Raw genomic sequence first — 23,613 nt, 5'->3', positions numbered from 1 at the left:
CTATTATGATCCTCACTTTAAGAGAGGGAGGCTCCGAAATGTGGACTGCCCCACTAGCCACATGACCTCGGGGACAGGCAGAACGCCATCTGCCTGGCCCCAGGGCCTGCCTCATGCCCATCTCTGCTACTTCCATATCAATGTGAGGCCCCTTCGAGTTACTGGAGGAGATATGGTTCTTCAGAGTCCAGTGGAGATGCAGGACTCAGTTGGTCCCCAGAAAAAGCTGATGACCATTGACCACATATCACTTAGCTAGAAACAGAAAAGAAGGTATGATTCGGGCTGTCCTCCACCCTCTGGCTAGAGAGCTGTTGTGAACCGCTCCTGCTGGGAGCCTGTCACTGGCTCCCTATCCTAACCTCACCATCCTAACACCTCACAACTCTTGTCACGTCACTCATGTTCCCCAGTCTAGCCTCAGGAGCCTCATTTTCCCATCACTCCAAGCCCTTCCCACTTTAAAGCTTTCACACCTGCAGTTCCTCCTACCTGGAAGACCCCCCTCCCACCCCCTCCCACCCCTACCACATGGTTGGCTGATTCAGCCTTTAAGACACCTCAGACCACCCAATCAGGCCTCCCTTTACTTCTCTCAGGTTGTTATTATCAATGTTCCTTTCCCCAGTGCCAGACAATATTCAGCAACTAGACTCAGTTCTATGAGGGCGGGTTTGCTTAGCACTGTGACCACTGTGACCTAGTGGGCAAGAGCAGGGACTGAGGGAAAGCATGTGGAAGAGGGGGACGGGAAGGACCCAGACACAGCTCTTAACTTTCTTGGCATTGTCACCTTGCTCCTGTGCCCATTCCCTTATCTCTAAGATGACAATAGTGTCTACTTCATGGAACTAGGAAGAGTGAGAGAGAGCCCAGTACTTGGCAGAGGACTCAGTAAATCCTAGTGATCGGGGCCCTCGAGGAGGTGTCTCTCCCCGCCCCCCATCCTCACCAAGGGGTTCTTGTCCTCATGGTATTTGTCTCCTTGGTACATCTTGTAGTCCTGGAAGCTGGCCCAGTATGAGGCAGAGGTTACGATCCCACGGTTACACAGGTGCTGGCTGACAAATGTCGCTTCGGGATCCTTCACTTGGTGAACTGGCTGGTCAGGCTGCCCGGCTGATTGGGCCCCCTGCCCACCTCCGACATCCCCCCTCACATCCAGGGAAGGGCAAGACGGTTGGAGCCCCAGGCCACCCGTGGTCCCAGACTGTAGGAGATTGACCAACTGGGACATTAAGTTGCCCAGGAGGGCTTCCTGCTCCCCGGTGGCCTGATGATGCCTTTGGTCCCCCAGCACCAGATCCTGCTGCTGGTGCCTGGCGGCCAGCTGCATGATATGCTTCTCGATGGTCTGCTGCAAGTGCATCATCTCCATGGGCTGGGTGCGGGTGCCCTGGCTTCCGAGGCCCTGACCCCTCATCTGACCACAGGGCAGATGGAGGGTGTCTGATTGGTGACTCATGCTCTGGGTCTTTGTCTCGGCCTCAGCAGGCTGGCTGGAACCTGCAGATAGAGAGGGAGACCATGCACTGCAGCAAAGGAGACTCTCCTTGACCCTCAGGTTCAGGCCTGATCTCCGGCTCCTCACTGCCTCCTCCTACTTCCACGCGTGGGGTACAGGCCCATGTCGGTTCAGGAAGAATTACCGACTCATTCAACGGCAATGCTTAAGTGGCCCCAAGCCCAGACACTGGAGCACTGTACTTCAATGACATTAAAATGTGTCCTGAGAAAAAGCGTTAGGACCCACTTTGAGAAAAAGGGGAAACTGAACAGGTAGGCTCTGGGGGCTCCACCCTGTGCCTCAATTAGAGCAATTCCTGCTTTACAGGGTTCTAAGAAAAGGGATTTTGAAGACAGAGAGAGAGAGAGATGGAGAGAGAGAGAGAGAGAGAGAGAGAGATGGAGAGACCCAAACACCTGGACACCCAGAAAATAAAAAGCCTCAGTAAATTATTCTGCTAGAACAGAGGTTAGTAAACTACTGCCCAAGGGCCAAATCCAGCTACCTCTTTTTGTAAATAGCTTTATGGGAACGCGGTCACATTTGTTGGTTTATGTATCACCTCTGGCTGCTTCTACGTCACAATGGCAGCGTGGAACAGCTGGGACACAGACCATACGGCTCACAAGGTCTGAAATATTCATCATCTGGCCCTGTATGGAAAAAGTTTGCCATCCCTTATCCTAGAACATCAGCCCTTCGTTTTATCTCTTTTTCCTAAGTTGGCCGTACCAGATATTCAAAGCTCGGTCCTTCCACTCCTCCCTTGTGTCCCTTCCTTATAAATGCCTTCAACCTGCTCGCTGGGACGGCCACCTTAGACATTCATCACTAGTAACCACGGGCGTGATACATGGTTCTTGAACTTCAGACTTCACCAGCATCACCTGGAGGACTTTTAGGACAGGGATGGCGAGGCCTCATTGCCAGACTTTCATTCAGTAGGTGGGGGCTGGGAATTTTTGGTTCTAACGAGTTCCTGAGACTCTGCTTTGAGAACTTCTAACATTCAAACCACCCTTTCCTCTGAAGAGAAGTCAAAATGATGGGTAGGACCTAAGAAACTCCTTTTTAAAGCCTCAAAGAACCCAAATACTGGACACTCTGCCCAACCTCTTCCGACCATGTTCAGTCAGCTTGTGATATTCCCAGAGCAACTAGTACTTCCCCTGAATGACACTTAATACAGTTCCTTGTTCAGGGTCTCCCCAGGGCAGCCTTCATCACGATATCGTTAGCACAGCGCCCAGCACCTAGCTAACTAGTAGGAGAGGCACAACCACGGGGATATTGCCGAGTCCATGAAGACAGGAGCCCTAACTGAGGACTTGGCTATAGAAGATGGAGCAATGACCAGATGCAGCCACAGGACAAAGTCGTATCAAGTCTTGACTTAGGGTGCCAACCTCTCATCAACACTGATACAAAGAACTTCACTCACCAAAATTAGGAACATGCATACTGTTTAGAAAGAAATGGAACAAACATAAGCCCTCATGCCTAGGCTAACCCTTTGTTCCACAAGCAAAAGCTTTGTTCTGGCCCAAACTCCCTCCCTTAAAAGTAGGAAGGTCATTTTAATGGGGCTCTCCGCCCTGCAGGTAGGTAGGTCATGCTGTCCTTCCGGATACAGATATCCCCCCGATTTAGGATGGTTCAACTTACGATTTTTTTTTTTTAACTTTACAATGGTGCAAAAATGATATGCATTCAGTAGACACTGTACTTGGAATTTTGCTTTTGTTTTTTTAAAGATTTCATTTATTTATTTGACAGAGAGAGACACAGCGAGAGAGGGAACACAAGCAGGGGGAGTGGGAGAGGGAGAAGCAGGCTTCCTGCGGAGCAGGGAACCCGATGTTCAGGCTTTTAGGACAGGGATTGAGCAGGGGCTCGATCCCAGGACCCTGGGATCATGACCTGAGCCGAAGGCAGATGCTTAACAACTGAGCCCCCCAGGCGCCCCTGTACTTGGAATTTTGAATTTGAATCCCTGGGCCAGGGATATGTGGGAGGATCCTGTCTCGTGATGCCGGGCACTGGTAGTGAGCTGCAACTCCCAGTCAGCCCCACGATCACGAAGGTCAACAACCATCTTACAACTATCCCGGACCCAGACACCCTTCTGTTTTTCACCTTCAGTACAGTATTCAATAATTTACAGGAGATATTCAACACTCCATTATAAAGTAGACTGTTAGAGGATTTTGCCCAGGTGTAGGTTCATGTGAGTGTTCTAAGCATATTTAAGGTAGGTTAGGCTAAACTAAGATGTTCATTAGTTTAGGTGTATTAATTAAATGCATTCTTAACTTGTAATGGGTTTATCATTACATAACCCCCTCATAAGTCAAGAGGGATCTATACTTGGATCGCATAGAGGGGTAGTTAAGGGTCAAGAGAGATTCCTGTGGTTTTGCCTTTCAAAAAGTGGTGCCTATCATCTCTGTTGGTCCTGGGGAGTGCTGGTGGGAAGGGTCACAATGGTGGACAAGATCTCTTTTCAATGGGCAAGAAGTTATCAATGGGGGGGGGGGGTCTGCTTTCTTCCAGAGCTGGGTTCTCACATATTAAAGGCCTTGTCTTGTGTCAACTTAATAACAAAATCAAAGATGTCACAGCTCCATAGTATCCACTAGACCAGCACATGGCCCCAGAATTTAAGCAGTAATTAGGGGCACTACTGGACTCCTTGCCCTGGAAGTCCTTGATGTTACCAAAGTTCCACAATTCTGCCCCATCTACCCAGCTCTCAGCCAGGGACTCTAGGACCAAAGAAAATAGCAATCAGGATCACGTAGAGAAACCGGAGGCCAGTGTGGCCCAACAAGCCATTGGAGGAGAAAGGCTGCTTACAGCAGATAGAATGAGGACCTCTCAGACAGGCTTATGGGACAACAAATAGGTGCCAAGGCAAGTACCTGAAAGAAGTGTATTTTCTTGGCAAAATGTATTTTCTAATAAGGAAGGAAGTATGTGTTGGGGCGCCTGGGGGGCTCAGTCGTTAAGTGTCTGCCTTCGGCTCAGGTCATGATCCCAGGGTCCTGGGATCGAGCCCCGCATCGGGCTCCCTGCTCGGCGGGAAGCCCGCTTCTCCCTCTCCCACTCCCCCTGCTTGTGTTCCCTCTCTCGCTGTGTCTCTCTCTGTCAAATAAATAAATAAAATCTTAAAAAAAAAAAAAAAAAAAAAGGAAGTATGTGGCAAGGCCAGGAGGAAACCTGGCAGTTAGGCCTCTGCCAAGACTTGTCTTTGCTATAGGAAAAGTCTATTGTGAAAGACATTGGCCCACAAAGGCAATAATGTCCCTGGGGTATACTAACCCTTTCCTCAAGTCCTCTTGTACGTACCTTTGGTTTCAGTATTCCCCAGCTTCCAACCATCTACCTGTTATGTCACACTCAGGACCTTCTAGAACAGCTAGAAGCAGTGTCTCAGAGCCAGCCCAGCAGACAGCAATAGCCCTCTGAAAAGGCTGACAAATAGTAGAAGCTGAGAAGGAGTGAACATAGGAAATGAGCTGGGAACAAGCTGGTCTCCTGTTTGTTTGCAATGCCAGCACATGGGTATACCCTTTACAGCAGGAAATTTTTGATGTCACTTTTCCTAGTACCCTACAAGCTCTTCTAGCTCTGTCTTACCCTCCAACCTTCCCTCCCTTTGCCATGTACCAGCCTTCCCTGGTGTCCCAGTCCTCTGACCTAATTCAGATATTTCCTTCTTATTATGATAAGTAGGATAAGGATTGCAGAGTCTCCTCTATGTGCTTGGGAAGCAAGGTGTTGGGAAGAGAGACCCCTCAACACAAGTTGCAAAACTGAAATCTCAGGTAAAAGCAGGCTTGAAGAGCTTAGGTTATATTTTAGAGTTCCTACTCACCAATTGTAGCATGTTGCAAGAATTATCTTCCCTGTCTGGGCATCAGTTTCTCCATATGTTAGATAAGAAGATGCCTCAATTCAAGGTGAGAAAACTGAAGATTAATGAAGATGAGTCACTTCCATGGTCCCACAGGAGAGCCAGGATTTTAAACCTCAGACCTCCCACTTGAGTCCAGAACTTCTGGGAACGAGCGTAAGTTGGCTGAAAACCAGTCCTTGCATGGACAGCAGCTGGGCTTCATGTCACAATGCCCAGGAGATCTCAATTTCTGGAGTTGGATTAACTTCATCCAACAACTTTGTCCTCCTCTATTGTTCGTGACTCAAATTCCCCGGGCAGAAGCTAATAAATACTCTGGATGTGGTTACCTTAGACTTGCATTTCTCAGAGGATCACTTTTCAAATACAGTGTCCAGAACACAAAATCCAGACACATGAACAAAGAGCATGAGGTAAGACCAGTGCAGACAACAGAAAGACTAACTAGACTCCAGCTACTAAGGGTAGACTGTAAAATAATCACTTTTCTGTTCAAGGAGATAAAAACCCAAGTCTGAAAATTGGCAGATTGGAAATTGTTTTCTTTCAAATCTGTCCTTTTGATAATCCATTCTAGAGGGTAAAATGCAATGACCAAAAGTGAAAAGCCTCACCGGAAGGGTTTATTCTCATATTAGATAAACGTAAAGAGAAAATTAGTGACCCAGAAGAAGAGGCTGAAGAAACTTTCTAGAATGTGACATGAAGACACAAAAGAAAGTTAAGAGAAGATATGAGAAAATCTAAAATATACATATACATATTCATCTGGAGTCCCAAAGGAAGAGAAAAATGGAGCAGAAGCAATCTGAATAAGATGTTTTATCAGTGCCAAATAATCAGACACCAAAGCATGGATTCAAGAAGCCCAACAAATGCAAATTAGAATAAAGAAATCTACATATATACATACATATATATTTAGGATAATATATATATATATATATATATATATATATATATATATATATATAATCTACAAAAAGCAAACATCTCAAAAGCAGCCAAGAAAAAAAAGTTACCCTTAAAGGAATAATAGACCAGAAGCTGACTTCAGCCGACAGGGGAAACCTGAAACAATGAAATGTTATTTTCAATATACAGAAAGAAAATAGCTCCCAACCTAGAAACCTGTAGCCATCAAAGCATCAATACTTCATTAGGCAGTACCAATTCCTCCCCCTAGAGGAACTGGATTTGTGTGGAGGATACTACTAATCTGCACAAGTAGGTTTGCCTTTAAAAACTTCAAAGACAACTGAGTGAAAGAAACCAGACACAGTACATATTGTACAGTTCTACTTATAGAACTAGCAAAAGTAATCAAGAGTGATAAAAATCAGAACAGTGGTTGCCCGGGGAGAGAGTTGGGAAACTGACTATAATGGGGTGCAGGGAACTTTCTGGGGAGATGACGTGATCTAGAACTTAATGAGGTGGTGGTTACATGGCCATAACCATTTGCCATAGTTCAAACTGTACACTTAGGAATTTTACTATATTTAGGAACTGGGTTTTTTAAATGCAGCTGTAGCTAATTTAAAACTCTGTTAGGATATGAATAGCAAAGTGAAGTTTGTTTCCAATGCTAGCCCATCGAGTGGGAAGACCAATATGGGGGCAGGTGCCAAGTACACAGGAGCATATTTACAGAATTATCTATAGTAGAAAAAAAACAAAGAGCCAATTCACACACACACACACAAAAAAAGGCACATATAGAAAATGTTTAAGTCTGGATGAAATTGACAATTTAGCTTAAAAATGTAGTTTATTAATCCTAATTCCAGATGAGAAAGTCAAAACAATTTACATAGAAGTTATCAAAGAACTGATTCCCTAAAAAAGTACCGGTCCCAGATAGTCTCATCAGAAACTCTACATTATTGCAGTGCTATTTAAACTATTCTAGAGAAAAGGAAATATACCCACATTTTATAATTAAACAATAACGGATTTGATAAAGTTCATAGTTTATAGTTAATAGATCCTAGTGGGATCTATTAAAAAATCACTTGATCTATAGACACTAAAGAGACATCTGACAAAATCAGACACCCATTCTTGACTTAGACAATAGGATGAATGGATACCTCTTTTTTTTTTTTTAAGATTTTATTTATTTATTTGACAGAGAGAGACACAGCGAGAGAGGGAACACAAGCAGGGGGAGTGGGAGAGGGAGAAGCAGGCTTCCTGCCAAGCAGGGAGCCCGATGCGGGGCTCGATCCCAGGACCCTGGGATCATGACCTGAGCCGAAGGCAGACGCTTAACCGACTGAGCCACCCAGGCGCCCCGAATGGATACCTCTTTAACATTAGACACCTCTCAGCCAAAAAGCCAGCCTCCTATTCAATCGGCAAACTCTGAAAGGTTGGAAATCCTGAACAAAAGAAAAGGTTACCCACTGTCACTGTTAAATATCTAACATGGTACCAGGGGTCTCAGCTGAGAATATTAGGCAAGGAAAGAAACTAGAGTTAGAACAAGGGAATTTGGAGGTCTGCTATCTACAGATTACTACTCTCTGCCTGGAAGACACTAGAGAATTGGCAGATGATCTACAAGAGAATTTAGTGTAGTTATAGAATGGAGGCCCAACTCATGTTTCTGTAAATACAGTTTTATGGGAACACAGCCACACCTCTGTTGCACATATATGCCAACCAGACTTTGGTAGTAAACACTAGACCGGTACTTTCAACCCCGGGTCACTTACCTAGTGAGTGCGCCTAACAACTGCCCAGCAGCCCCAGCCCCAGCCCCATGCAGCATTTAATCCTAACTGCTAGGAAGTAAGAATTAGTCCCAGCCTTCAGATGGACCAACTAAGGGCATAATTTATTACAGTCCATTGAATTTAATAAGGCCCCCCAATATATCCAGAATAGGTATGAATGGTGTAAGCTGTTTGGGGGGACACAGGACCCTCCAAAACTCCAATATGATCAATGACAGCTAACACTGCTTGAGCACTGCCTTGAACCAGGCTCTGGTCTGGGTGATTTAATCCTCAAAACGACTGTTAGGAGAGTACCGCCATTAGCCTCACTTTACAGATGAGAAAACAGAGGTCCCAAAGAAGGAGGTGACTCACACAAGTAGGATGGGAAAGGGGAGCTTTAACCCCAAGTCTGCTAACCCCAGGCTCCAACTGCCCTCTTAACCATCCCTCCTCAAGGCCTCTTCCTGGAAAGCTGCACATACCTTCAAAGCTTGGCGTTCACTTGTGGGAATCCAGAAGCCCCCTACCTCACCAGGGGGCTCAGGAGCCCCAGCTGAAGCCCCAAAGCCCCTCTCCCGCTCCACATCCTGCGGCTCCCCTGTCCCCACTACCCCACATTTACCTTTGTCTCTATTTCCACTCATCTCTTCTCCAGTCTAAAATCCCTATTGTGCCTGATGAAACTATCCTTGACCATCAGGGCTGAGACCTCTCCACCGCCCTCCTCCTCTCACTAAGCTTACTTACGGCTTTGGGCACCCATGCTCTGCTTTTAAGTACAAGGTGGTTTCAAGGGCAATAATAAGATCCACCTTTTCCTTCCCAAGGATCTCCCCAGGCATTCTCTATTACCTAAAATGGCCTTTCTTTGCGTCTTTACAGAGAAAGGCTCAGCGACACCCACACATGGAAGAGCCATGCACTGGAGCCAAGGTTCTCAAATTTTGGAGGCATGGCACCACCTGGAGAGCTTCTAAAGAGCAAGAGGCTCTAGGACTAGCTACTGCCTGGGCCCATGTAATAGCTCAAGGCTGCCAGGTGATTCAAATACTACCAGCATTTGAGAACCACTGGAGCAATCAAATCTCAATTAAAGAACAAATGAGCTACTAGCTTTCCCCACTTCTGGAGAGGCCATGATTGAGAACAAGGTGAAGTGGGTTAACCTAGGGCAGGAAGGACAACTTGGCAAGGACACCCTGGAACGAGTGCCAGAAAGATTGGTCCCAATCCCCCCAGCCTTACCTGACTGCATCTTCTTGCCAGGTCTTGCTGGTCTCCAGTGATTCCCTGGTTAAAGGGGGAGGTCATGAAACCTACCTCATGGAGGGTGGTGGGAAGGCTAAATGGGAGGATGGTAGGGCAGGTAGAACTACCACATAACTCTTTGTGTGGGCTTATTGCTTTCATCCTGGGCAGCTCTGTCCCACTTTCCCTGAGGGTCAACAAACAGAAACAAGGCCAAAAGCAGCCTGTGGTCTGAAAATGCCCTGCCTTGTGACTCTTCTCCAACTTCAGTGGGTGTTTGTCTAATGCACAGATGCCTGGGCTCCACCAAGGGATTTCAACTCGGTAGGTCTGTAATTGGGCATAGTAGCCTACATTCTAAAACAAGCATGGCAGGTGATGATGGACTACTCTTGGAGAGACGTTGCCCTAGCAGACTCCACGTGAGAGGAAGTTTGAGCTGTGGGTGGGCACCTTACCCCAGAGGGTTAGGACCTCATGTATCCCCCAGCCTGGCCTGTACTGACGGCCCAACCCTTCTGTCATTTATCTGTTCACTCCCCATTCATTAAAGCACAAAACTAGAACCAATTCACCGGGTACTTATTATGTACCCATACTACATGTGTTAGACCCTGTGTTAGACTGTGTTAGGCCCCGAGACTCTCAGAATGAAAGAGAAGGTCCCTGGCCTCAAGAAGCCCCAGAACACCTCCCAGTGGAAAAGTCTGATCACATCTTTCCTGTGCTCAAGATCCTCCCATGGCTCCCCTTCACCCTACAGGGGATATAAAGTCAAATATCTTCAGGGACACAACAGTAACAAATGCGCAAAGCTGGCTTAAGGCAAAGGGTAGATTGGGGAGGACATTGGCTAACTGCAGCCGGCATAACCTCCCTACGTGCATCAAATTAAAAAAAAAAAAAAAAAAAGTAAGCACTGTGAGCATGGTTTGACCAGATTCTGTCAGAGCCCCAGCCATCAGTCTGCAACATCACAATCCAAACTCATTCATGTGGCCTATCAGACTCTAGAATCATCAATCACAGATTACCTCCCTAATCTCATTCTTTGCACACCCCTCCCACTCTCACTGCCTGCGACAAGCCCAAACACTGACCCTCCTTAACTCTCCCAGAACGCCATGACCTCTCATTCCTCCTTTGTACCTACTGTTCCCTGCACTCAGAAAGCCCTTTCACAGACTCACCTGGTCAGCAGACCTCTGCTTCTCCTTCAGGTCTACACGTGCGTGTCACCTCCTCCAAGGAATCTTCCCTCCCTGACTCCCCAGGTAGGTTGAGGGGCCCACGCCCTATATCCCCATGCATTTTGCCCAAACAGAGGGTAAAAAGCACATAAGCCAGGCAGCGTGCCTCAGGGCCTTTGCTCAGCTGGGCTTGCACTGCCCTGCCCCTAAAACCCTGTTGGCTCACTCTCTCACCTCCTTGTCCCTGCTCAGATGTCACCTTCTCCCAGCGGCCTAGTATGACCACCAACTTCATTTCACAAGCCGCGTCCACCCTTACCACACCGTGGTGCCTCCTCCCCCATTCTACCTGCCATTTTTTACAGCACTTTTCCCCTCCAAACGTACCATATATGTTATTATTCATTATATGTATTGTTTCTTTTCAGTCCCCCTTCTAAAACATAAACTCCATGAAGGCAAAGGTCTTCAGTTGTTTTGTTTACTGATGTTTCTTAAATGCAAAGAACCATGCTTGGCCCTTAGGGAAGCTCAGTAACATTTGTGGATGAATGAATGGATGGATGGGTGGATGGATGGTTGGATGGATGGATGGATGGATAAATGAGTGGATGGATGGATGAGTACCATAATGCAATTGTCTAAGGTCTGGGTCCCCCTCTGCACTTAGGCTTCTCAGGTTCTGCCATAGTTCCAAGGCACGGGGGTCGGGGGGAGGCTGGTTCTTGGTTATTGTTTGTTCAATGTTCTTGGCAACTTATCAGTAATTGAGGCGGGATTGAGGGAATCAATTAACTGTAGGCACCAGGTGAATGTTGACGGTGGACTGAAGACGTGCCCAGAGGAAAACCTTCATTGCGCACAACTTGGACATTGTGGGGCATCGCCCACAACTTGCCACAGCTGGAGCCCCTCTCCTGTGCCCTCCTCCTCCGACCACAGCAGCTGTAACCAGGACTCGCCAAGAGGGGGCGCTAAGCCCTTATTTTCCTTCCTGGCACGGAAAACAGGGCCACCACCTCCACAGCAGCAGCGAAGCTGGGGTGAGAGGACAAGGAAAGGTGGGCTATGGGCCGTGCCCTCCGAGAGCAGCTAGGCCCCGTGCACGTAGTGTGCACCCGTGAAGCTTGGGTACCGAGCCAGGGGCGGGCCACACAACCCATTCGAACCCACCGCAGCCCTGTGCTCCGAGGCTCGCCTGGGGTCTCCAGCTTGCAGACAGGAACCCCGGGCTCAGAGAGGTGGGGTGCCTTGGCCAATGTCACACGACTAGAAAACATCAGTGGTAGGATTAGAATCCAGATGTGGGGAGCCCTGTTTTTCCCTCTCTCTACTCCTCCTCCTCCTCCCCAGCTCCTTTTGGCATCTCTGTTCCAGAAGCAAAGGCAAGATTCCAAGTCCAGTGTCTGGCTTGGCCTAACTTAGAGGGCCCTGGGGTTCTCTTTCCAGGTTGGGAAAGCGAGGAGGAAGGCAGTGGGAGGTGGGGGAAAGGCAGAGCTCCTCCCCCAAGCGCTGGACCCAGCTGCCCTGACCCCCACCACCTCTGGGCTGGGATCACTCTTGTTCCCTTGATTTCAGTCCCCCCAAGCTCCCAAGGAGCCACTTGGCCACATGCAGATCCACTTCAGAGAGAGGAGCCTGGCAGGCACAAAGAGGAGGGCAGGAGGGGGAGGAGACTGCAAATGGTCCCCGGACCCCTGACAGTGATGAAACAGTCTCAGAAGGTTTGAGAAGACTTTGGCCTATGCACCCTTGTGGCCAGAACCCGGGAGTCTGCAATGAGAGGCTCTCTTTGCTGACGTGGCCCAGAGGCCCACGTTCTGGGCTTCCCAACAATCCAGGGAGGAAAGTGTCCTTGGCCTCACCTTAAAAATGGGGAAACTGAGGCCCAGCAAGGTTTCCTCAACTTTGTCCAAGTTCATGCCGCTTGAATTGGCCTGACTCCAGGGATGTCTGAATCCAGGCCTAGTGTGTTCTCTTCCCAGATTCCTGGGCCACAGCACCTGGACCCTAACTGTCCTGGGAGGTTCGGCCCAGTCTCCAGGTCGTATGAGGTCACCTGGAGTAGGGAAACTGAGGAGGAGGAATGCCATGATGTTGGGGGCTGGTGGCTCTGGCCCACTCACCCCATCTTCCTCTGGCAGGACCTGAGGCCAGTTCCCACATGGTTGCCTCCTGGGTCCTGTTCCCCAAAGGGCACACCTCCACAAAGCCCCGCTGACCGCTTCAGCTCCTCAGGGCAACAACGCCTGTCCAAGGTCCCAAGCAGCGGCCCACCTAGGTGTTCTGACCTTAGCACACCCACCTGACTGCTTCATAAAGACCTCGAAGACAGAAACTCTTTGCGTATACCTCCCTTCAGCCCATGGGGGCTGAGCATACGGTAGGTGTCAAGTAACTGCTTTGTGTTTACTTGCTTACTGTTTACATGGGAAAATACATCCGAACAGCAGCTGTTTCTGAGGAGTTTTTGAGGAACCTGGAAAACGACATTTGTGTCCTGTTGGACAACAGGGAGGAGCCAAGTCACATTATTCATTCATTCAACAAATATTTATTGGGCACCTGCCAGGTGCTAGACACTCTTCTAGGTGCTGGTAACACAGAAGGCAACAGAACAGATACGCCCCCCTGTGATTTACCTTCTCAAGCAGGTGACAGAAAGTGAACAATATATGTAAATAAATCTAATTGGGTAAGTGCTGTGAAGAAGACCCAAGTTGGGGAGGGGATCCAGAGCAAGAGGGAATGCTATTTAGAGAGGGTAATTAGGCAAAGACCCACAGGGAGTAACGGATCAATCCGTGTGGATCTCTGGGGGAACAGCGTGCAAAGGGACATGGGCTTCCAGGCAAAGGGAATGGCAAGTGCAAAGGCCCTGAGGTGGGAGCACGTATTTGCTGTATTTAAGGGAAGGACCTCGTAAGGTTTTGTGAACCTTGTTAAGATCCTTGGGTTTTAATCTGAGCATGATGGGAAGACAGTAGAGCTCTTCCAGAGCTGATATCTGAGTCACTAACTGCCTTGTAGAGCTGGCTGGGGGATCCCAAACCAGTAAGGGACCTCCGGCTGTCTGAGGTTCGTTCCTGGCTTGGATTCACTTGTTCTCATTGCTAGCTTAGGACACCTTTGCCCCTTGAAAGCCCAAGGTCTTCATCCGGGGTTCCTGAAGCCCCTGGACCACATTCTCAACCAGGGGCTATGTTGTCAGAATCACCCAGGAAGCTTTTCCCCAAGGCCAGTGCCGAGTTCCACCTCTGCCTTTGCTGACCCAGAGTCTCCGGGGCGGGCCTGGGGATGAATGCCACTCATTAGGAACCGCTGTCTACGAGGGGCTGTGGATGGGCCTCAGGGGGCCTCTCCTCCCACCCCACACTTTATCTCCACATACCTTTGGTGGGAAAGGGATGATCAAGATCACAGCTTTCATCAGACTCCCCCAAAGATTGAGATTCACATTCCAAGGCAAACAAAGCAGGTCTGCCAGGGAAAAACACAATGATAGCCCACAGCATGCTGGCTGCCCCCTTGGCCCTCCTGCTTCTTCCCTCCCCACCCACCCCCTCCTGCCAATGCCTTCCCCTCCAGCTCCTCGGGTTCCTTACTTTGCCTAGATTTCTTTGGATGGCAGCGCCCCCCCTCCTTCTAGCACTTAGTACGCCGCCAGCATTCAATACCTCTTCAAACATGAATACGCTGTCCTCCCTGCCATAGCTGTGGCTCAGTGAAGTCGGCCTCTTCTGGGCCCTTTCTGTTTGCTTTTCCCCAAGGTCTTCCCGCTCTGGTCATCAAAGAGGAGTCTGTCCCAGTCACCCTTTTCTCCCCCTCCCCGGGGCTCAGTATCCCGCCTCGGGCACAAAGAAAAGGGTTTTGTTTCATGCTCCAGTGTCACCCACACTTCAAAGTGGAAGGGGCCCCCTTTGAGAGCCCAGGTCCTGGGAGGGAGACAGAGTGACCTTGGTCCTGGGTGTGCTGGCGGACAGCAGTGGGTGACCGGGTGGCCTGGCTCCCTGGCGGGGGTGGGGGGTGCGGTGCAGTCTGGCCTCGGCAGGCACTGAGCTCATCTGCCTGTTCTCTGGCCCCGTTTGCTGTGATGCCCTGAGAGGTCCCTTTCCCTGGATGGGGTATGGTGGGGTGTGATCTATACGGAGCTATTGTCAGGGGTCTGGGGTTCAAGTCTCAGCTCAGCCACCTCCACCCTGTGTGGCTGTAAGTTATTAAGCATCTCTGGGCATCAGTTGCTCATCTGTGAAGACAGAAGGGAAGGGGGTTGAGGGGATTACAGGAAATAACGAATATAAGTTTGAGCCTCCCCCCTTCCAAATTCTGTCCAGCTATCCACCAGACCATTCTTCTGCCCGGTTATTTAAACTTCCATTCTTTCAATCCATGGCTATTAAGACCCACTGCACGATCGCCAGTCTCCTGAGACTGAAGCTTTTACAAGGAATATTCCAGAGGGAGCCGACTCCTCCCAGCAGACCCGGGAGTCGACGAGCTGAGCTTCCACAGGACTCTTCTTTCCAGTCACACCACATGTGCGATATCCTTCCCACTGGGAAACTTCTAGGCAGGAAGTCCTCTGGTCCCGAGAGGCCTGCCCTGACTTGCTGAGCTTCTGTTGACCTGGGTCTCCCTCCATACCCAGACTCCCTGAAGCTGGTCCCTACACCTCCCTTCTTCCTAGGAATTCCTGGACAGGTACAAAGCTCTGGCATCCTTCATCCCACCAGCCCACTCTGCTAAGTCCCCTCAGGGCCAGAGAGGGCTCCTTCCACCCCCTGAGCCCTTCAGAGAGCAGTTTCATCCTGCTCCAGCCACTGGTTATTGGGCACATGTTTGAGGCACTTAGCAACATTATCACTCCCCGGCCCCCGCCCCCCCCCCCCCCACACAGCCCTGGGCAGCCGGTAACACTGGTGGCCTCGATGAATGCCCCTGTGTAGTCCCCTCCTGTGCCAACTCTGGGCTTGGCCATGCCATGTGCCCTGGCTATTGGGACATTAGGCAGCATGATACAAGCAGGGGTATGACAAGTGCCCAGGCCCTGGGGCTCGTCATCTTGGAAGGCTTGCCCTTAGAAGCCACGCCATGCTGTAAGGAAGCTCAGGCTAGCCTATGGAGTCAGGAGAGGCTATGCAGAGAGACAGCCTGGGCGGTGAGAGGCATCTTGCACGTTCCAGTCCCAGCCAGGAGCGCCTCTCTGATTTCAGCCCCATGAGTAATCTTGGCAATAATGTATGAAGCTGAAGAAACTACCCAACTGAGCCCCATTAACCCACAGAATCATGAGAAATAATAAATCATCGTTTTAAGCCAAAAATCCCAGGGATGATTTGTTACACAGCGATAGAAAACTGAAACAAACCCCAAGACCTGGATACTATTATTATTACCCCATTTCACAGATGCTGAGGCTGAGCTTCAGGGAGCCTGGGTGTGTTTCCCAAGGTTTCGCAGCGATAAGCGAGCGTGGTGGCTGTGAGAAGGACCGCTTATCTCCTGTTGGGGGGCTTACTGGACTGACAGCCCCAGCTCCTGTCCGCCTGGACCAGTGCATTCCCCCTGTGGCCCATTTCTGCTCCCCCCAGGCTGCCCCCAGGCTGCCCCCAGTCCATGGAGTACCAGGGAACCAGCCGGGATCATTCCTGGGAGACATGGGGGTTCCGCCATCAGTCTGCTTTGGCTCAAGGACTCCCCATCGGCCTGGCTGAGCCTTTCTTGGAATTGTGTTGCAATGCAAGACTCTTCTTGCCCCAACTCCCCTTCGTTCTCTCTTCTTTACCAGGATGGCACCACCTGAAGGCTCTCCCCCCTGCTTCCGCTCCCTCCCCCTTATGCTTCACAGGTGTTTCCTCCAACGCATATGTTGTATCTTGAATCCCACTGTGGCGTCTGCTTCTCAGAAGACGTGGACTCACACAGGGACGAGTCTGAGACTCAACCCCTGGAACCTCGGCCAACACTTCCCTTTCTTTCTTTCCCTACTCTTTTCCTCTCTTCAAAAAGAGGCATCTTCAAAGGGCACGACTGTCCAGGCCTCAGATTTTCTAAGGCCACTGAAAAGGACAACTCCCAGGACAAGAAAAACAAGGTGCAGGAACCTCCTCAGACACGCCTGGGGAGCCTGACAGACACCCGGCTCTTCAGGAACTGACGTGACCTGGGAACATCCCCAGAAGGAAAGATGCTAACATTCATTTTCTTCTCTGCCCCAGTCTCTTTACACAGCATCTCACTGGATCCTCCCAAACGCCCATTAGGCCAGCATATGATCCCTACTTTACAGGTGAGGACGCAAGGCTCAGAGACGTGAAGCCGCTTGCCTCAAGTCACATAGCTACCAGGTGGAAGGGCTGAGATTTAAACCCGGGAAGCTGAGCAATCAGGTGCTTTCTAAACCCTGGGGGTAAATCTCTGCGTTTTCACATGTTCCCGGAAGACCTTGGGCAAGTTCCTTGACTTCTTTGAGTCTCCACTGCCCCCCATATAAAACCTAGACACTAGCTGTCCCTTCTTCCTAGGGAGCTTGTAGGCATAGAAAATAGGATCTGGTGCTAGAGGGTGTTCAGGACATACTAGCTCTGCTCTGCGCGGCCACCCCTGCCTCATTATACCTCCTTGCTCCATTCCACTGAAGACACAAATAAGGTAAGAAGCTTTTTTTAAAACCCCAAACCCAGGCTGATCACAACTGCACAAGACATCCAGGCCTGATTCATAATCTGGTGCTGCTTTCATTCCTATAAAAACAAACCATATCAACAACTGAAACCCTGATAAATTAGCAAGGAATGCACAAAAATTGAAGGCTTCAAGCCAGGACACCCCCCCCCCAAAAAAAATCCAGATTCTTTCCCCATGAGGGGAGGTTTTCCACAGGGACACAGTCCCATGCTTTGGCTCAGGGACCACGCTGCTCTCTCCTTGAGAAAGCTCCTGGGGTAAAAATAGCCAAGCAGCAGCCAGTCCCTTCTGGGGCCCAGAGAAGAAAAGGGAGGGACAGGATGGGGGGGTCCTGGCTCCTGGACACCTGCCCATGTTCTTGAGAAACAGGAGGAGTGGGGCTCTGCAATTTGGGGTCTGAGCAGGAAAGAGGAGGGAGGAATGTCAGATCAGGACTCCACAAATTCGTCAAGCCAGAGAATCCTAAGGAAATACTGCTCAGGGAGTGAGAAGAGGAAGTATTGGGGGCTAGACTCTGATAAACCAGAAGGGGAGAGGCAGGCCGCAGGGCCTCCACGCAAGAAAGACAGGAGGAGCACCTGAGTACATTAAAGACAAAACAAAACCACACCAAGGCCCAGGCGACCCTGACTTAAGTGTCTGAAAGGAACCCAGGCCCACGGAGCTGCTTCCAAGAGACCCATGTTCTGCAGTTGTCCTCTTGCCCTTACAGTCCCCACCCAAGGGACCCCAATTTAGACCCCATCCCTCTCCTTCCTAAGCAACACCTCGGCCAGCCCAAGGTCCAACACTCCTCTGGAGGGCCACCTCCCTGAGCCATCAGGCCAGCTAGTAAGCAGAACAGGGGGCCCTAAGGCGCTGAGGGCCACAGACTCTTTCCAACTATAAGGAATCTTCAAAACTGGGCAGTTCTTTATTTAGGCCTCAGTGCAGATGGGGCATCTGCAGTCCAAAGAGGGCAAGCAGTGTGTCCAAACCACATAGCAAGTCTCCCGAGCTGCCAGTGATCTCATCTGCCCAGAATGTCATTCATCAAGCAAGAATGACTGAGCACCAGCTATGCCCCAGACACTGTCCTTGGGAAGTTGGCATACAAGGGCAGGAGCTGACCATTTTGTCAGGTGTACACAGAAAGCCTCTCTGTTAAGGTGACATTTGAGCAGAGACCTGCAGGCTGTAGGGGTGAGCCAAGAGGCTGACTGGCAGGGAATCATAAGTGAAAAGGCCCCGAGGCTTAATGTGTTCCAGGACCAGCAAGAGGCTCTATGGCTGGAGTAGAGGATTTGGAGATGAGGTCAGAGGGAAGAGGAGGGCTCTGTCAGCCACTGGGAGGACGTAGGCTTCCCCCATGGGGCAGGAAGCCTTTTGCAGGGTTTTGAGCAAGACCTGATCTGATGTAGCATTGGAAAGGATCTCTCTGATTATAGTGGAAAAGATGCTATTGTAGAGGGTCAAGGTGGGACCAGAAAGGAGATATTGCATTACCCCCAGGGTGAGGTGGTGGTAATGTGGCTCTGGGTGGTCCTGTGAGGATAATACGAAGTGGCCGATTCTGGGTAGAGGTCAAGCCCACAGGGACAGGGGTGGGCTGGGAGGGGAAGAAAGGCCTCAAGGAGGACCCATGAAAAGATCAAGTTGCCATTTACTGAGGTGGGGAGACCATGGAACAAGTGTGTGGATCCAGCCTGAGGTCAGAAACCATTCCCTGACGGCCTCTCATCGGATCACCTGGTGCCTTGAGCCTGAACAGCCCACATGTGAGTTCAGCCCCCCACTGTGTGGCCAAGAGCACAAGCCTAGGTCCAGGCTGTATGACAGGTCTCATTCCATGACCCCCAATTCACTCACACTGCATCCCCATACTCAGCCCAGCCAGACCACACTGGTTCCAAGAAACTCATCTACTCTGAAAACAGTTTTAGACAATTTTTTCCATTTCTCTACTATTTAATGATGTATAAAACATTCTTTCCTGTGTTAGTCACATGACCCTCATCACAAGCCAACGTGATATACGGGGCAGGATTTATTAGTCCTATTTACACATGAGGAAACTGAGGCATGGAAAGGCTAAGTCCCTTGGGCAAGACTGCATAAGCACACAGCCCAGGGTTAGGGGCAGAACCCTTGTCTGCTGTCTCCTGGCGTAGGCTCCACGTACCACGACTCTAGGCTCAGCGAAGCTGGCAGACCTGTGGAGCCGCTGAGCTGCACTTGATCTCTCCATTAGAGCAGCCACTAGTCACACGTGGCTGTTTGAATTCGAATTTAAAAGAATTAAAAATAAATACCATGTAAAAATGTAATTCTTCAGTCATCCTAGCCTCATTTCAAGTATTTGATGTGGTCGGTGGCTACCATATTGGATAGCACAGAGAGAAGAAAGTTTCCATTATTGCAGAAAATCCTACTGGACGGTGCCATTTGGACAACCCTTCCTGCCCCTGCCCCACCCTAACTCCCAATGTCAGAGTGCAGGGCTTCTGGGTAGAATGTGGTATCATGCCAACTTCCAACATGCTCAACTTTTGCCCTGACAGCATACCACCTAGACAGCACACCACCTATAGCATATCTTACTTAATAATTGTTCTTAGTTTTTATTTTTTTAAAGATTTTATTTATTTATTTATTTATTTATTTATTTATTTATTTATTCATTTATTTAAAGAGAGCATGTGTGCATGCAAGCGGGGGAAGGGGGTGGAGGGAGAGGGAGAGAGAGAATCTCAAGAAGACTCTGCACTGAGTGTGGAGCCCAACACAGGGCTTGATATCAGGACCCTGAGATCATGACCTGAGCCAAAATCAAGAGCTGGATGCCTAACCGACTGAGCCACCTAGGCACCCTGTAGATTTATGCCTTGTCCTAAACATAAAGGCATGGATTGGGTATACAAATTATATACACACAAATATGCAATTAAAGCTGTTAAGTGATTATCTATATAGTACTTCAAATCATCTTGTGATGGAGAAACACTGGTATGGTAGAAGCACGAGAAACAGAAAAGAATTCACCATTTGACCAGCTATGTGCCCTTGGGCACATTTCTTCACCTTTCTGAGCCCCAGCCTTTTTATCCATAAAGTAAATGTTCCAGTAAAAAATCAACTGAGTTTGGGGGCGCCTGGGTGGATCAGTTGGTTAAGCGACCAACTCTTGGGTTCAGCTCAGGTCGTGATCTCAGAGTCATGAGATCAAGCGCTGTGTCGGGCTCCACCCTCAGCGCAGAGTCTGCTTGAGATTCTCTCCCTCTCCCTCCGCCCCTCCCCCCTACCCTCTCCCCCTTTCTCTCTCTCACTCGCAAATAAATAAATAAATCTTTTTAAAAAATAAGCTGAGGGCGCCTGGGTGGCTCAGTTGGTTAAGCGACTGCCTTCGGCTCAGGTCATGATCCTGGAGTCCCTGGATCGAGTCCCGCATCGGGCTCCCTGCTCTGCAAGGAGTCTGCTTCTCCCTCTGACCCTCCCCCCTCTCATGTGCTCTCTCTCATTCTCTCTCTCTCAAATAAATAAATAAAATCTTTAAAAAAAAAAAAATAAAAAATAAATAAATAAATAAATAAATAAATAAAATAAAAAATAAGCTGAGTTCTTATAAGAATCAGGTAAAGAGGTTCATGGTGAGAGCACTAACACTGGGCCTAGCACATAGTAAGTGCTCATCAAATGTTAGCTCCTTTTCCCTCCTCTTTTTTGCTCTCCCAGCCCCACTCAGGGCCAAAAACTTAAAAGTAGACACAAGAATGAAACGTCCATAGAGGGTTGTGAAAAGTGCCGATATATTCCTGGGAATCTAGAATTCCATGTACACGCAGAAGGCTGTGAGCACACCCAGGAAAGATCTAAGAAGGCCTTAACCTCTCTCCTCTGGCTGACACTGAGCCTCCACACAAGAAATGAAGGCTAAAGGCCAAGTTGTAAACTGTCTACCAGCACACTGAACACATGCCCCAACACACACATGCAGAGCCCCTTGTCAAAGTCTGAGAGACTTACCTGATCTGGCATTTAAGGAAATCTCTGTCCAACCATTAGCTGACCCATAGCCTAACAAGCAGACACTTTAGGGGCCATACATGATAAAGATTGCAGACTTCACAGAATTGGTCCAGCAAATAGCAACAATAACAACCCCTAGTGATGGGACAGACTCTGATTTTCAGAGTTCCTACATTGTATTATTGAAAATGCCTACGTTTCAACAACAACAACAACAAAATTACAAGACACACTAAGTCTGGCCCATACCCAGAAAAAAAAAAGCAGTCAATCAAAAATATCCCCAAGGAAGCCCAGATATTGAATTTAACCCCCTCTCAACAAGGATATATGATAACTGGACAGGTGATCAGCAATGAAATAGAAAATTTGAACAACACTATAAACCAACTAGATCTAACATATTTAAAGAACTCTCCACCCAAAAAAGCAGAAAACACATTCCTCCCATGTCCACAAGGAATATTCTCCAGGACAGACCATACTTTAAGCCATAAAACAAGTAAATTTGAAAGGATTGAAGTAATACAAAGTATGGTCTCTGAACACAATGGAATAAAATCAGAAATCAATTAACAGAAGAAAATATATAGAAATTAAACAACACACTCTTAACCCATGAAGTAAAGAAAAAAACGCAAGTAAAATTGGAAATGCTTTGAAATGAGTAAAAATGAAACACAATGTACCAAACTTATGAGATGCAGTTAAAGCAGTGCTTAGAAGAAAATTTACAGCTATAAGCATCTATATTTAAAAAGAACTAAGATCTCAGATAAATAACCTAATTTTCCACCTTGAAAAGTTAAGAAATGTGTGAAGTTGGTGTGAAGGGGGTCAAAAAGTAAAAGGTTCCAGTTATAAAATAAGTCATAGAATGTAATATACAACCTGGTGACTATAGTTACTGATACCGTATTATATATTTGAAAGTTGCTGGGAGGGCAGATCTGAAAAGTTCCCATCACAAGAAAAACATTTGTGACTATGTATGATGATGGATATTAACTAGACTTATTGTGGTGATCATTTCACAATATATACATATGTAAAATCATTATAATATTCATCTGAAACTGATATAATGTTACATATCAATTATATCCCAATCAAAAAATAAAGAAATAGGGCGCCTGGGTGGCTCAGTTGGTTAAGCGACTGCCTTCGGCTCAGGTCATGATCCTGGAGTCCTGGGATCGAGTCCCACATCAGGCTCCCTGCTCAGCAGGGAGTCCGCTCCTCCCTCTCATGCTCTCTGTTTCTCATTCTCTCTCTCGCAAATAAATACAATCTTAAAAAAAAAAAAAAAAATTAAAAAAAAAAAAAAAAGAAATAATAAAGAGAAGAATGAACTAAACCCAAAGCAAGCAGGAGGAAATAAACAATAAAAACTAAAGCAAAATAAAAAATAAATAAATAAAAGAAAGCAAAATAAATGAAATAGAGAATGGAAAAACAATACAGAAAATCAACAAAACCAAAAGTTGATTCTTTGAAAAGATAACACAATTGACAAGCTTCTTAATATAACACTACATGTTAACTATACCAGAATTAAAATTTTTTTAAAAAGGAAAAAATGTAAAAAGAAAGGAAGAAAGAAAGAAAGAGAATAATGCCTGACACAGAGTAGGTCTCAACAAATATTTACTGAATAAAAAAAAAAAAAATTGACAAACCTTTAGCTAGACTGACCAAGAAAAATAAAATAAAATATTTAAATTACTAAAATAAAAAATGAAAGAGAGGACATAGTACCAAGAACACTAACCTTACAGAAATAAAAGGATTATAAGGGAATACTACCAACCACTGTATACCAACAAATTAGATAATTTAAACTAAATGGACAAATTCCTAGAAAGACACAAACTATCAAAATTGACTTAAGAAGGGCGGCTGGGTGGCTCAGTCGTTAAGCATCTGCCTTCGGCTCAGGTCATGATCCCAGGGTCCTGGGATCGAGTCCCACATCGGGCTCCCTGCTCAGCAGGAAGCCTGCTTCTCCCTCTCCCACTACCCCTGCTTGTGTTCCTGCTCTCGCTGTCTCTCTCTGTCAAATAAATAAATAAAATCTTTAAAAAAAAAAAAAAAACTGACTTAAGAAGAAATAGAAAATCTGAATAGACCTATGATAAGTAAAGAGAAAGAATTAGTAGTCAAAATCTTCCCACAAAGAAAAGTCCAGACCCAGATGGCTCCACTGGTGAATTATATTAAACATTTAAAGAAGAATCAATCCAAACTCTTCCAAAAAATAAAAAAGGGGCGGCACTTCTTAATTCATTTTGTGAGGCCAGTATTACCCTGATATCAAAACCAAACAAAATT

At 47.7% G+C, this 23,613-nt stretch overlaps 1 protein-coding gene across 1 annotated transcript in view; it reads right to left on the bottom strand.

Moving 5' to 3' along the window:
• ACCSL (1-aminocyclopropane-1-carboxylate synthase homolog (inactive) like) overlaps positions 1 to 23,613 on the bottom strand; it is a 131,280-nt gene that overhangs the window by 8,507 nt on the left and 99,160 nt on the right. Inside the window, exon 2 of the mRNA XM_032413953.1 lies at positions 953 to 1,506. Within this exon, the coding sequence (XP_032269844.1) occupies positions 953 to 1,465 (513 nt within the window). The 5' untranslated portion in view covers positions 1,466 to 1,506. The remainder of the gene's footprint in view (positions 1 to 952; positions 1,507 to 23,613) is intronic.

This window comes from Phoca vitulina, unplaced genomic scaffold (genome assembly GCF_004348235.1).
Source record: "Phoca vitulina isolate PV1807 unplaced genomic scaffold, GSC_HSeal_1.0 scaffold16, whole genome shotgun sequence".
Lineage (NCBI taxonomy): Eukaryota > Metazoa > Chordata > Mammalia > Carnivora > Phocidae > Phoca > Phoca vitulina.
The sequence above is the reverse complement of the archived record's forward strand: the minus strand, read 5'-3'. Positions and strand labels throughout refer to the sequence as shown.